The sequence below is a fragment of the Chinchilla lanigera genome, unplaced genomic scaffold (assembly GCF_000276665.1).
Source record: "Chinchilla lanigera isolate Chin_1 unplaced genomic scaffold, ChiLan1.0 scaffold00053, whole genome shotgun sequence".
Taxonomy (NCBI): Eukaryota; Metazoa; Chordata; class Mammalia; order Rodentia; family Chinchillidae; genus Chinchilla; species Chinchilla lanigera.
Genome location: NW_004955454.1, coordinates 5,922,527 through 5,937,042, shown reverse-complemented (window position 1 = coordinate 5,937,042; position 14,516 = coordinate 5,922,527). Strand labels below are relative to the sequence as shown.

The window sequence follows — 14,516 nt, the reverse complement described above, 5'->3', positions numbered from 1 at the left end:
GATGAATGGTAGACGGGGGTAGGCCAGGAGAGGAGACTGGGAGATGACGCGGCTTTGTGCCTGGGACATGGGCCCTCCTGCCGCTCTCCCAGCTGTTCTCAGAGTCAGAGCGCTGGGTAAGTCCTCTCGCCCAGGAGCCAGGCGCCTTGTGGCAGAGCCACAGAGCAACTCCGGGCGCACTCAGCTTGTCTTCCCTGTGTGGTCATCTGGCTCGCAGAGGAGGAAAAGTGAGGCAGCCCAGGGGACTCGGCCTCGTGTAGTCTTACCCTGGGTGCCTGTCGCATTGTGCCGGGAACCGACCTGGCTGTTTATCTGTTCTCATTAGTGCTCTGCAGGTTGCGATCCTTAACCTGGGCACCTAATACTTGCCTGCCGCTCTCCAAGGGCTGGAGCTGAAATCTGTCCGTTTGGCGGTGCTGCATAGCCACAGAAAGGCTGAAGTAGTTACTAATGAAGGTGTTTGTCCGTGGTGGGAGTTGATTTGGAAATTCTCGGTAGTAGTTTGCAGCTCTTGGGAAGTGAGTGTTTCAGAGTGGGCTACAGCCAACCACGGGGATGTTAGAACCCACGGGGAAACTGTATTTTAGAAGTAAATATCCAAGAGTTCTTTGAAGGAGGAAGGCAGGAGCGTGGGGCAGGTGTTTGGACTGGGGAGAAGCTTTTAGAGAGATGTGGTATGGGATCTTTCATGTGGTTGGTGCAGCAGGAGTGTCACTGTTCCCAGGACTCTGGGTCCTGGCAGGAAGTAGGAGGTGGCTGCCGCTTAGGAACAAAGAAAAATCATTTTCTTCCTTGACGCGAGGTCAGCCGGTCCAGGTGTGTTCGGTGTGCCCGAGCGCTCACCGTGACTCCGGTGGGGTTGGGCTCGGTCGTAGACGCAGGTAGGGAGTGCAGGTCCGGATCACACAGTGCGCGATCACACCTGCTGAGATCTGCACGCAGAAAGCAAAAGGCCGAGAGCCTTGAAGTAGCAAATGCCGACTGGGATCTTTGTTTCCAGTCCTGGGCTGTTACCTGGTCCTCTTTTTCCTGTCTTTGCCCAAACACATCTAGTTTTTTTCCACTCCTGCAAGAGCCGTCTTCTCTCCCCACTCCTCCCTTTGCCCCACCCCATTCTCTCCATCTCTGTCTCCCCGGATACGGAACCTGGGGCCTCACACATGCTGGGTAAGTGCTCTACCATCGAGGCACGTTTCCAGCCCTCCGGTTCCATTTCTTACTGGACTCTTGGCCACACGGGTTTTGGGCCAAGCATGTGCATTAGCAGCGTACAGTAGTTTCTAGTATCCAGAGCCAAAAGGGCTTGGCCAGTGAGTAATATTTTTGAAGTGAGAAGCCAAGTCGGTGTGTTTCAGGTAAAGAAGTAACCTATGTCTGACTCATCCTCCCGGTACCGGAGGAGCCCTGTGCCTTGGACATTGGACGTGTGAAAGGGCTGTGCTTCCTGTAGTTACGCTTCTATCAGGAGGCTTAAAACTTCTGCAGGTGATTGAGCATACTCGCTTAGTACCATAATGTGGAATGGTTATTTCTGCCTCGCCACAGCGGGTTCTGGCACACAGGGATTTGCCCCAAGTACGTGTCTTAGGGCAGAATCCTGGGTCTTGCCCACATCGTGTGGAGCTTACTGCCTGTCCTGAAGACTGGCTTCATCACCCCCTGCAACTTGGAGCCTCCCCTAACCTTACATCCATCCAGCTTTCGCACTGCCCCAGCGCAGTGTGTTAGTAATTCCGTCCACCACCCCTCGGGCCCAAGAATAAATTCCCTTCAAAGAAAAGTTCCAGCCCAGTCGTGTTTGCCACGCCAGAGGTGCACTCTGTTCTTCCTGTGGCTTAGTTTTGATCTTTGGCCCTTTGCCTGCTATCTCCAAAATGCAGTTCTAATAGTGATAGCAAAGTGTGGTACAGAGGTGATGAGCGGCCCAGGGAGTGCCATCCCAGGCGAGCAGGCACACAAGACACAGATGTGTGGATATTTCTGATAAGGCGAGGGTGTGGACATCATCATTGTTACTCCCAAACAGAGCCCCAAATATGGGCAAAATGGATGGCCCTAACATCTCCCCTGTGTATGCAACATGCCATAGAGGGCTCCCTCCCTCCCCTTTCTTCCCCACCCCTTCCCCCTTCCCTTTGCCATCCTCCTGCCTCAGCCTCCCAGAATGCTAGGCATGTACCATCCCCACGCAGCTGGAGGGCTTTTGGAATCCTTTAAATTCCTACTGACTTTTCATCTACGCTTCCTGCTTCTCAGACTCCTGTCATGCTTCCCTTCGCTTTTCTTCAGACCTCTGTCTCTGTTTCTGGCGCTCTTTCTGCTAGGCCCCTTCAGGTTGTGCTCCTCTATCTCGCCCTCTCTGCCCAGGGCTTCTCTCTCTGCTTGCCCTTGCCTGCTTTCAGAAGTTCTACCACCACTGATAATGCTAACAGCGCTCAGACCGGCCTATGTCCTCAGCCCCTCCCCTTACTCTTGTTCATGAGCATCTCCGCCTAGGGAACTCAGGCGCGCAGGTCGAGAAGGGCACTCACCACCCCACCCTCACACCCGAGTGCTTCTATTTTCAGTCCATTGCCTTGCTGCCACCATGTCCCAGAAGGCTGGGAATCATTCTTGACTCTTTGATGTGTCACTGTCCCTCACAAGCCTGCCAGTTACTCTCCTGCTCATGGCCTGCACTTCTTCCTGCCCGGTTAACACGTAGTATCCCGAAGGCCTCTGCAGTCTCTTCTCTCCAGTGAGGACCTGCCTCCCTGTGACGTAGCTTCTTGTCTGGACCTCTGTCTTGTGGCACTTGGTATAGCACCTTGTGATGTCCTGCTTATTATGTGTCAGTCTGACCCGCTGGACTCTCGGGGTCAGCAAGCTGGGCTTGTCTTGTTCCTATGTCCACCCCTGGCATCCTGGATGGGGCCTGGTGTCTTCTGGGGTACATCTGTTGAATGGATTAGTGTTACCGCCTCGTCCCTCTGCTTTGGAAAAATCTCCTGGAAAATGTCTGTAGATACAGCACTGCTGAGCCTTTGTTTCTTTTTGCCAGGTCAAGGTGACAGTGTCGGGCGGATCAGCAGCCAGCCCACCGCCCTGTGTCGGGGGTGCTGAGAGCGGGGAAGCATGGAGGAGAGGAAGCACGAGGCTGTGAACCAGGCTCACGTCCTCTTTGACCGGTTCGTCCAGGCCACCACCTGCAAGGGGACCCTCAAGGCCTTCCAAGAGCTCTGCGACCACCTGGAGCTGAAGCCCAAGGACTATCGCTCCTTCTACCACAAGCTCAAGTCCAAACTCAACTACTGGAAGGCCAAAGCGCTCTGGGCCAAGTTGGACAAACGGGGCAGTCACAAAGACTACAAGAAGGGAAAAGCGTGCACTAACACCAAGGTAGGAGCTCAGCTGCTCTTGGGTCCTGGGTTCACTGGCATGGGGATTTGACCAGGTACTAACCAGAGAGAGTGAGGTGGGCATGATGGCACACACCTGTAATCCCACCATCGAGAGGCTGAGGCAAGAGGATGGTCATGAGTTGAAGGCCAGCCCAAGATACACAGTGAAATCCAGTCTCAATAAAACTAAGAGGAAAGAAAGAAAGACAAAAAAAGCAGGAGGGTCGAGTGGAGGTAGACTGGGTTAGAACCAGGCAGTCTAGTGTTACCCGAGGAAGTTAAGCTCAGACCTCAGTGAAACTCTGTAGATCCTTTACAGTTCACTTGACTGTGATCTATTTGAGCGTCCTCTGTGTATTTACATGTTGAGCAGTGTTTTGGCTATTTAAGAACACTGAATATCCATGCAGGCAGGTTCTTACTCTGGCAGAGCTCTGTGTTGGACCTTGCAGTGTTAGGAGGGTGAAGTCACTTAGCACGGACATAGCCAGGCCCTGCTGGTGTCCTGTCTGAATGTAGCTTCGTGGTTCTCAGCATACTAGTACCTGGTGAGGATTTGCCACAAGCTTCAGCTCATCTCTTATCCATATTTCAAAAGTCTAGTTTTGGTTCATAAGCAGGAACCCTGTGAACTGAAGTATTTCTGTTGGTTTCTTTGCAATGTGGAGAAACAGGGTTTCTATGAGACAGACAGACTACCACAGAGACCTGAAGTGTACATTTACCTGTGCAGGGGTAGATGTAAAAGTGTGGAAAGGGACACACATTTTCCAGGTCCTTTGTTTGCTGTTTTTGTTTTTTGAGACAGGGTTTCTCTATGTAGTTCAGGTTGATCCTGAACTCACTGTGTAACCCGGGCTGGCCGTGAACTCGCACCAGCCTCTTGCCTTAACCTCCCAAGTGCTGGGGTTACAGGCGTGCACCACTCCTGGGTCCTTTCTTGTAAGAACATCTCTGAGAAGATGGAGAAAGCCAGCAAGGAAACAAGTTTGCAAATGACTTTGGGGCTATGTTATTTTGTCCTTTCCTGAGCATTAAGTTGCCCTTTGTGGATAGCCAGAGACCCATTCCGGTGGACTTATATTTGAATAGCCATTCATCAACAACATTGAGAAAATTTCAAGGCATGACTTCTATGAGTGAGTACTGGACTTCATTAAGAATAGAAGGAATGCAAAGCCAGAAATGTTGCTTGTCTCCTTTCTGTGCGTATCCTGTAAACTGGTTAAGATCAGTGTCCGGCTTTACAATGAATACTAGAGCATGCATTTTCAAGAGCATTTCCTTGGACTTTTGGTCTAGAAATAATAAATTTAGAACTCTTTTTTTTTTTTTTTTTTTTTTTTTTTTTTTTTGTCATTTTGGAGACAGGGTCTCGCTATGCAGTTCAGGCTGGCCTTGAGCTCACTTTGTAGCCCAGGCTGGTCTCGAACTTGCAACAATCCTCCTGCTTCACCCTCCCAAGTGCTGGGATTGCAGGCGAGCACTACCACGTCCAGCTAGAAGTCTTTATGGTACATGAAAATTTGGGTCTGGAGAGTTGCGCTCTGAGAGTCATTCGTGTGATAGAACTATTCCAGGACTCAAAGCTCGCCTCTTGATGAAAGATTAGTTGTGGTTCCCTGTCATTTGTTGGGATGGTGACCCATTTAAGTATGTTGCAGATCTATGGATCGTATAAGCTGTCCAAGGCAGACATGTGTTAGGCGTACCTATAGCTCTGCCAGTTCAGTCTTCTCCACCCACAGCTACCATGAGCTCTTCTTTCAAGTTATTGAAGGTGCTCTGCTGGGACCAACGCAGTTTGAACTTTCCATGGGAGTGGGGAGAACTGCCCTGGTTGGCAGCTGTTGAGATTGATAGTTATGAGGTCATAACTCCTCTCTAGAAATGTGCTTTGAGAAGTATGGCGTTTGCCCTGAGAGCAGCTGTGTTTTTCAGTGTCTCATCATCGGGGCTGGGCCCTGTGGTCTCCGAACAGCCATCGACTTGTCTTTATTGGGAGCCAAGGTCGTCGTTATCGAGAAGCGAGATGCCTTTTCCCGCAACAATGTCCTGCATCTCTGGCCCTTCACCATACACGATCTTCGAGGTCTGGGTGCCAAAAAGTTCTATGGCAAGTTCTGTGCCGGAGCTATTGACCATATCAGTGAGTACCATCAGCCTTCCTGTATGTTCCACCCCTGCATGCTCATGCAGTAGACAAGACACGGGTCAGTTATGTGAAGAATTCCTGTTTAACAGCCCAGTTTGTTCTGATCTCATTGGTATCTACCGTGTAGCACTCACCCTCTGCATGGAGTCGAAATACCCACCGCCAGGGCTTCTGTAAGCTAGGACTCTGAACTACAAGCGTGTGCCCTGTGCTGGGAGTCTGGCTTCGGGATGTCTGAGTTGGGCTGGGGACTCTGAGGACTCAGAGTGTGGGTAGCCCGGGGACCAGGCTTTGGGAAACGTCCAGCAGAAGTGCACAGGCTGTGGCTCTCTGCAGTATGACCCTGCATGTGCTCAGTTGGTGTGGGAGCGAAGTGCTATGGGGATGCAGCCCTGAGCAAACCATGCATACAGCAGAAGCAGAGCCCTAGCTTGGTCATGAGTGGCAAGTCAACGGCAGGATGCGTCTGGTTAGGTGACTCTCGTGCAGTCTGCAGCCAGCACAGCTCTGGCTGTTTCCGTGCCATTTCCAAGCTCGACTGGGGCCAGTATCTTTCTGAGATAGGTGAGTGCAAGTTAATGCAGGCGGGGATTTCATCTTCGTGGCTGTAAGTGGCCTGTCTGAGAATCAATTTAGATCAATGTCTGTATTGTGACGTCTTTTCTACTTCTTTTTTGAATTGATTGTCACTAATGATTCCAGGGCAGTTTCATCAAGGAAGCTTTGTTCTGAGCTCCTCAGATGTGTATTTACAGATGTGTCCTGTAAATACATTCAGCCACTGGGCCTTTTGCCCTGTGAAGTGGTTGTGCCCATTTATTAAGCACTGGCTGACAGCTGCCACATTCCACTGGCAGAGGAAGTGCTCTGCCCATCTGCCGGGCTATAATTTTAAAGCATCTTGGAAGCCACAGTTGTTGCAGAAATAAAATGTGTGCTAGCACACAACTTAATGAGTCTTTGCGAGTGTGACTCAGAAGGGTGGGGGTTGTGGTAAGCTGAGGAAAATAACCGGGAAGGCAGGCCGGCATGTGCATGAGCTCCTGGCAGATTAGTTGTGGTAAATAGCAGGTACGTTTGACCTTAACAGAAGATCGAGGGTCATTAATTCATACTGTTTATCTCCCTTATGTGTGGCAGAATTTATTTTGGGACTGAGAAGGTCTTAGACCAAGGACTAGACTTCTATCTCTGTGTATAGGTTTGCTTCCCGGTCTGGCACCAGGTAGGGACTCACCAGACGTTGGCTGAATATGTAAATCTCACTATGATAGTGAGATCCTTAATCACTTTGGGTCTGAGTTTCCACAGTAGCGAAGTGGCAGGAGGAATGGTAGGACTGTGATTTCCCTTGCTCACTTGGTAAGGGCATGTGCGGATAGGGATATTGTAGCTGACTTTCATTCATGAGGTGACAGGGTGGAAGCAGCGCGGCAGCATTGCGTGGAGCCGTGGAACACGTGCCCACAGGCTGCCTCCCCATGCCTTGCAGCAGGGACTACGTCCTGTCAGCGCTGTAGCTACTGCTAGTAGTGGTAGCTCTTACTGGATTGGAAAGATGGAAGGGAGTTTCCTTTGGCCAGAGTCCCATGTGTCCCTGAATTTTGGGTTTAGAGTATCCCACTCAAGAGATGAGGGTGTACTTACATGAGTCTAGACCATCTCTTCCACTGGTTTACATTTACCCTGGAAAAGAAGTAGTTAGACCATGACTTGGAAAATGTTCTCTGCTACAAAAGACTTTGATGTGTAGGTTTACTTCTGGGCCCCCACCCTTTGTTATCCAGGGCTGGAGATCAAGCCCAGGACCTAGTGCATGGGAGGCAAGAGCTCTACCACTGAGTTACAGCCCAGCCCATACACATGGCTCTGAGAACTGCAGTGGACTGTGGACAGGTAGATGGGTGGGAGCCTAAGGAGTGAGCACTGGCAGGTATGTCTGCTCCATACACCCTTGCCAGACCTGTGTTTGTATTCACCTAGGTATCCGTCAGCTCCAGCTAATACTTTTGAAAGTAGCCTTGATCTTGGGCATTGAGATCCACGTCAATGTGGAATTCCAAGGACTGGTACAGCCTCCCGAGGACCAAGAGAACGAACGTAAGTTGGGTTAGACAAACGGGAAAGGCGCGAAAGGGCACTGGATGGGTGACTGTAGATAAGCACAAGAGAGAACACAAGCAGGACTGCAAACGGTTTTGTGAGTGAGTTCAAGGTGCTTTTTGGTCACAAAGCCTGTGCTCGTGAGGACTTTTGCCTTGACGAGGAGCCCTTTGACGTAGTAGACTCTGCAGGCATTTGTATTATAGAGAACCGGAAGGTGGAAAAGGTGTGAGCCCTCTGCAAGCCTCCTTACTGTCTGGCTGACCGTTTTGGGCTTGGGATTTGGTGCAGTCCGTATGCCTGAGGATTGGAGATGGTGCTTAGAGGTGTGAATTTGGTCTGGCGATGACCTTCATTTTGCCATTGGCTTACAGGGATAGGTTGGCGAGCGCTGGTACACCCCAAAACGCATCCCGTGTCCGAGTTTGAATTTGAAGTAATCATCGGTGGAGATGGCCGTAGGAACACCTTGGAAGGTACTAGTTTGTGCTCCGTTGCCTGGTACCTTAGCAGATGGATACTGACCCTGTCTCCAGAGTCCATACCCCTACAAATGTGCGCCTGTCTACCTGTTGTACCTGCATGGCATCCAGCCTTCCTCCAGACACTGTCGCTCTTGTTAGCGCCCTAGGAGATGAGCTGTACTCTGAAGGCTTGGGACTGCAGGATCTAACCTATGTGTCAACAAGCTGACTCAACCCTTTCCTCCCTTTTTAAATGGACTCTCCAGTGCTGAGTAATATTCTGGTCAGTCAGATCTCAAACGGTTTGTTAATGACGTGGGGGATTTTTACTTCATTGCTGAATGACATTTTTTGGTGGGGAAGCCGCTTATTTTCAGATGGAGAACTACCCTAAAATTCCTCCACGGGGTCACATCCCCCACTTCCCCTAGTGTCTTTGTCAACAGCTCCCTCACAGGAAACCATCCTCCTCCTCTTCCTCCTCCTCCAGCTCATTGTTGCCACCTCTGATCATTCTCTCCTTCCAGGTTTTCGTCGAAAAGAATTCCGTGGCAAACTAGCTATTGCCATTACAGCAAATTTTATTAATCGAAATACAACTGCAGAAGCCAAAGTGGAAGAGATCAGTGGTGTGGCCTTTATATTCAACCAAAAGTTTTTCCAGGAATTGCGAGAAGCCACAGGTGGGTGTCGAAGCCTCGGAAGCGCTGAGGACAGGCTCTGAAGTAGCCACTTGCTGCTTTGCTCCTGAGAGCTGGGTGGGGTGGGAGGTGTTGGGATACTGCAGGCTTATCTGCCCTGTTCTGTCTTAACTCTAAAGTTGTGTTCCTAGCATGACGTACCCCCATCCTTCACCTCTTGTTCTAGTATTCTAAGGGCTCCGTGCACTGACTGGGTGCTCTAGGGTTTCTTTTACTTACTTGTTTTTATTTTATGTTATTTTTTTGGTACCGAGAATCAAACTCAGGACCTTGCGCTTGCCAGGCAGGTGCTTGTGCTGCTGAGCTATATACCCGGCTGCTTACTTGTTTTTAAATGTTCGTTCTGTCTTCTACAAACTCATCTCCAGCCCCTTATCCCGACACTGTTATGGTGCTGGGTGCAGCAAACTGCTTGTCGGTGGCCCTCTCATTTTATTGGGTACCTGACTTCAGGTATTAAGTATGTAGTCTTCCTGAATTCCAGTTTGAGCTCAAAAGTAAACTGTGTGCAGGTGGAAATGAGACATTGTATGGGACCAGGAGTGTGGCTCCTTTGCAGAGTGCTTGGCTAACACGTGTAAGGCCCTGTGCCTGATCCCCAGCCCTCCAAAGAAGGTGCGGGGAGATTGTTTGTGGTTGCTTTTAAGTAGTTTAGATATTTAGGGATGCATCAGAAAATGTATCTTCATTCTGTTTTCTAGAGCTTGACTTCTTTCTATTATTCCATCCTGTTCTTAAGCATGTGGGCAAGTTCTCTAGCTTTCTTGGTGACTGTTGCATAGCTTTAACCCGTTAACTCATCCTCTTGCAGAGGTTAGCCTTGCTTTTGTTTTGTTTTTCCCATCATTATATTTTTGTTTACTTTTGATTACCCATTTCTGGATAACTTAGGGCATTGTGTGAATTACAGAGCAGAACAAAGAGAAACAAAGCTCCTCTTGTTTTCAGGAACTAAATACACAAGAAATTAGAATCTAAGCCTAGACATCTTTCCTGGCTGGAGTTTTCCAACCCTTTCTCTGTAGACCCAAGAACAATCTTCTGCCTGCCCTGATTCCTGAATGTCTGCAAACTCCTTACATACACATTTGTTTTCTGTTCACAGGTATTGACTTGGAGAACATCGTTTACTACAAAGATGACACACACTATTTCGTTATGACAGCCAAAAAGCAGAGTTTACTGGAGAAAGGGGTGATACTGCATGTGAGCAATGGATTTCTTTCAAGCCACTTATTTGTTGAACGGGTTAATGTGATCACCAAGAGAAAGGGTTTTATTATCTGATGGGTTTTTCCTGCAAGGGGGTGAAAGTGAGCACTGAGTACACCTGGACACTTTGAATTTTATGTAGTATAGTTTTGGAAAACGTTATGTTTGAGCAAATGTATCATTATATAATTATTATTATAGTTGCAAATAGAAAAAGAAGTGGAGAGAAGTATAGTGGGCTTGTGTGCCATCGTCCAGCTTTAACAGTTACCAGCGCGATCAATATTGTTTCAATATAACCCTAACCCACTCCCCTCTCCTACTGTTAGATTGTTTCAAAGCAAGACACAGGTATTTCATACATAGAGTCAGTGTAATGGTGGGGTGGGGATATGGCTCAGTGGCATAAGCACCTGCCTGGCAAGCACGAGGTCCCGAGTTCGATTCCCGGTATCCCCCCCCAAAAAATACAATTACTAATTGGTGAGTGGATCCTCTTTATTGGGAGGGGTGACAAAGAGAAGAGAATTTGAGCAAGAGACAACAGTTGCTATTTATAACAGGCTGACGGTGGCTCTAGATTTACTGTGGATTTTGTTGTCAGAGGTCCAGGGATCTTTCTGACTCAACCACAAGGCAGGTTCGTCCCAGCCATGTGTGGGTACTGAGCTGTATGGTCTGCCCTGAGCTGATTTTCTCAAGTCAGAGAATCGGGGGGAGGGGGGCTCCCTTAGGAGAGGGGCTCCAGTCGCATTGGTCTGAGCATGAGAATTGCTGTCCCCATGTGATGAGACAGAGAGAACCATCAGATGCACTGAGGCTCAGGGAGTCCTTTGTTTGCAGGACGATAATGAATCATCTTTCAGTCTGAGCCCCTTTCGCCCGAGTCACACTGTGGCCTTCTCTGAGAGCAGAGCGGGGAGCAAGCCGAGGAGCACGTGCTCACAGCACAAGGCTCCCTCCCACCCCTGCACCCCGCGTCTCCCTCAGCACAGTGGTCCTGTGGATGACGGGAGCAGCAGGACAAAGCGATTTGTTTAGCCCATTTCGCGAAAACAAAAGCTAGATGTACTTGGCTCACTGCTTCATAAAGTGGGCTTGTTCATTATCTGCTGCTGCTACATCGCCGTCAGTGAGATCTGGCCAGGGAAGCGCTTGGGGTGCCTGACGCCCAAGTTAAGACTCAGATCTGCCGTCTTGGCCGAGCTGTGGTTTATCCACCAAAATTAGATAAGAGCAATTTAGAATGCCAAAATTTACCGAGTTTATCGCTCTTTACTTTCACTCTGAGTTTATTTTCGTAGAGGGCAGGGGCAGTGCCTTCTGTGTGTACAGCTGAATTCTAAAACCACGGTGGCCACTTAACGTTGAGCAAACAGTCTCCAGCACCAACATGAGTGTTTGTGTCTTAGCTTTTGACACCTTGTACTTGTAGCTGAAAGGACCGTGAGCGGCACTTGGAGCTGCAGGCCCCACTTGGGAGAACAAAGGCTTAGCTCAGCGTGTGGGAACCCGCAAACCAGAAAAGGAGTTTTGCAGTCCGTGCGTGGAAAGCTCTTTTTTGTTTTTTTGTTTTTGGGTTTTTTTGAGACGGGGCTTCACTGTGTAGTTCAGGTTGGGCTTGAACTTGTGGCGTTCTTCCTGCCTCAGCCTCCTGCTAGGATTATAGGCATGTACTGCTATGCTTAGTAAAAGCCTTTTTTCTCGCCCCTTTGTTTTCTTTATTGATGAGCTCTGTGTAGCCTTGCAGACTCTTTTATATGATTTTGAAAACCACCGCTCATTTTCAGTGTATTCCTCCACATCTTTCTTGGCCGCTGTTGCTCCCATTTCTGTATCCTTATGGCACTGGTTTTCACATTCTTCCTTGGGGTGTGTGATGAGCCATCCAAGGCTATTTTACATGGTCCCAGCAGCCAAAAGCTACCCACTCCCCAAAAGATAATGAGTGTGGAGTTAGTACGTATAAACCATAAAATGTTCTTTCAGTTTGTAGAACACCAGCACAGGCATGATTTTATTTGATATTGGCGACAACTGTGAAGTAATTTGGCCACGATCTAGGAGCAGTGACTTGCTCCAAATACATGCAAGGCTAGGACTGATTTTAGGCAGCCAACTCTATGTAAAAACAGCCCCGCGGTTTTTCTTTTTAATCCGTGTAAAAGGTTCGTTTTCTGGAATGAGAAAGCCGTGAAACTAGAGTGAAAACTAGAGTACACCTGCCACACGTCACGTGGTCCTGCCGGGCCTCGCCGGTCTGTCCCCGCCCAAGCTGTTCCATCCTGTGCCTCTTCTCTCTCTGGCCAGGACTATGCCGACACCGAACTCCTGCTGTCCCGGGAGAATGTGGACCAGGAGGCCCTGCTGAACTATGCCCGGGAGGCAGCAGACTTCTCCACCCAGCAGCAGCTGCCCTCTCTGGACTTCGCCATCAACCACTATGGGCAGCCCGACGTGGCCATGTTTGACTTCACATGCATGTACGCTTCTGAGAACGCGGCCTTGGTGCGGGAGCAGAACGGGCACCAGTTACTGGTGGCCCTGGTTGGGGACAGCCTCCTAGAGGTGAGTACAGGGCAGCGGTGCTTGATGGGTGGGCCAGTAGTGAGGGTCACAGCCAGGTAGCCCGGGTTGTGAAGTGAGCGTCTGTAGCCTGGGCAGCTCCTTGCCAGGTTCACGCCAGCAGGGCGGGGAAGGATCGCAGGCCCTGGGACGCCATGCGTGTTAGTGGGAATCCTGCAGCGGTGGGGAGTTGCCCCCTCCCAGCTTGGGGAATACAGAAGTCCAGTGTCCGAACAGTAGTCAGATTCAACTGTCATTAGCAAATTCTTTCTTGGTGCTCTCGCCTCCCTCTTTTAAAAGATGATTGTTGTCAGCTCTGTTTTATGTCTTGTTCACAGCCTTTCTGGCCAATGGGAACGGGAATAGCCCGGGGCTTCCTAGCTGCTATGGACTCTGCCTGGATGGTACGAAGTTGGTCCCTAGGAGCCAGCCCGCTGGAAGTCCTGGCAGAGAGGTAATGGGAGAATGCACGGGCTCCCAGGAGAAGCCCAGAGGAAGGGGACGCCTGCTCCTCGGGCAGCATGAACTCCCCCTTCGCTGTTTCTTCCCTTCTTCATAAAGATACTTGAAGAAAGGAAAAGCAAGATAGCATTTCATGAAATCGTAGAAACCTAGATGATCTGTCTGCTCTCCTCTGATGTATTCTTGCCTCCTTCCTTTCCTTCCTTCCTCTCTCCCTCTCCCTTCCCCCTTCCTTCCTTTCTTTCTTTCTTTCTTTTTTTGTTTTTTTTTTTTTTTTTCCTGTACCAGGAATTGAACTCATGACCTTGCACTTGCCGGGCAGGCGCTGTGCCGCTGAGCTAAACCCCCAGCCCCTTTTCTTTCTTTCTTTCTTTCTTTCTTTCTTTCTTTCTTTCTTTCTTTCTTTCTTTCTTAGCAACAAAGTTTATTTGAAAAAGTAGAAGTGAAGAGTGAAGGAGAAACTGGCTGTGCAGAGTGAGCTTGGGCCGAGTAAAAGAGGAAAAAGCAAAATAAAAGTACACCCTGGAGGATACAGGGTGGGCTGTCACAAGGAACGCCACTGCCACGATGGCCTCTTAGCCCTTTCTAAGTATAATTTTTGCTGGGCATGGTGGTGCATACCTGTAATCCCAGCACTCGGGAGGCTGAGGCAGGAGGATCACTATGAGTTTGAGGCTAGCCTGGGCTACATAGCAAGATCCTCTCTCCAAAAACCAAAAAAAAAGGGAAGTCACTTGTGACAAATAGCACCTGAATCTTTGTATTCCATTGAACAGTGGTATTTGCTTCCTTTATAATTACATCAACTACATGAAAATGGCAAATCAGATCTTCTTGTCCTTCAGCGAGGAAGACTTGTACTGATAAAGTCAGTGTGGTAATGGGGACGTGCAAACATAGGAAATTAAAAGTTGAGAGGAGAACTCCAAACTGCTCGTAAACATTTATTAAACCCCTAAATGTCAGATGCCTTGAAATAAAATCCCTTGGATTTTCTTATTGATAAAGAACTTAACACCTTGACCAGGAGAACTAGAGAGAAAATTTCCCAGATGAAATTGGTGGTTGATATCATTTAAAATCTGTTATTTAAAGTGTTTTGGCTAAATGTGGTAACAAGTTCTCTTCTCATCTATGATTTTTTTTCTTTAGGAATGAAATATTGGTATTCTTGGGAAACTGGAAATGCAGCCACTAAGTGGTTGCCTTTCAAGTGAAAGTTAGGCCTGTGTCGCTGCTCATCGTGTTGTCTCTGGTCTTTTTTTTTTTTGTCTTTTTGAGACAGAGTCTCACTCTGCAGTTCAGGCTGGACTTGAGCTCGCTTTGTAGCCCAAGCCGGTCTCGAACTTGCAACAATCCTCCTGCCTCAGCCTCCCGAGTGCTGGGATTATAGGCGTGCGCCACCACACCCGGCCTCTCTGTTATTCTCTTTCACTCTTAACTGATCCAGGGCCAATGGGCTCCCTGAGGGTGC

The 14,516-nt window shown here is 49.1% G+C and overlaps 1 protein-coding gene and 1 non-coding gene across 16 annotated transcripts in view; both read left to right on the top strand.

The window, feature by feature from the left end:
* Positions 1-14,516, top strand: part of Mical3 (microtubule associated monooxygenase, calponin and LIM domain containing 3) — a 162,972-nt gene that overhangs the window by 46,220 nt on the left and 102,236 nt on the right. For 14 of the 15 annotated variants that reach the window (XM_013520136.1, XM_013520133.1, XM_013520138.1 and 11 more), the window contains exons 2-9: positions 3,041-3,378; positions 5,322-5,529; positions 7,519-7,635; positions 8,013-8,114; positions 8,630-8,785; positions 9,909-10,009; positions 12,326-12,583; positions 12,919-13,034. In XM_013520136.1, the coding sequence (XP_013375590.1) occupies positions 3,115-3,378; positions 5,322-5,529; positions 7,519-7,635; positions 8,013-8,114; positions 8,630-8,785; positions 9,909-10,009; positions 12,326-12,583; positions 12,919-13,034 (1,322 nt within the window). In that variant the 5' untranslated portion in view covers positions 3,041-3,114. Of the gene's footprint in view, positions 1-3,040; positions 3,379-5,321; positions 5,530-7,518; positions 7,636-8,012; positions 8,115-8,629; positions 8,786-9,908; positions 10,010-12,325; positions 12,584-12,918; positions 13,035-14,516 lie in introns of those variants that run through there. The other variant, XM_013520147.1, reaches the window with a different exon arrangement.
* Trnaa-ggc lies at positions 10,402-10,474 on the top strand. Its single transcript has one exon. It is a non-coding gene; the product is annotated as a tRNA-Ala (tRNA).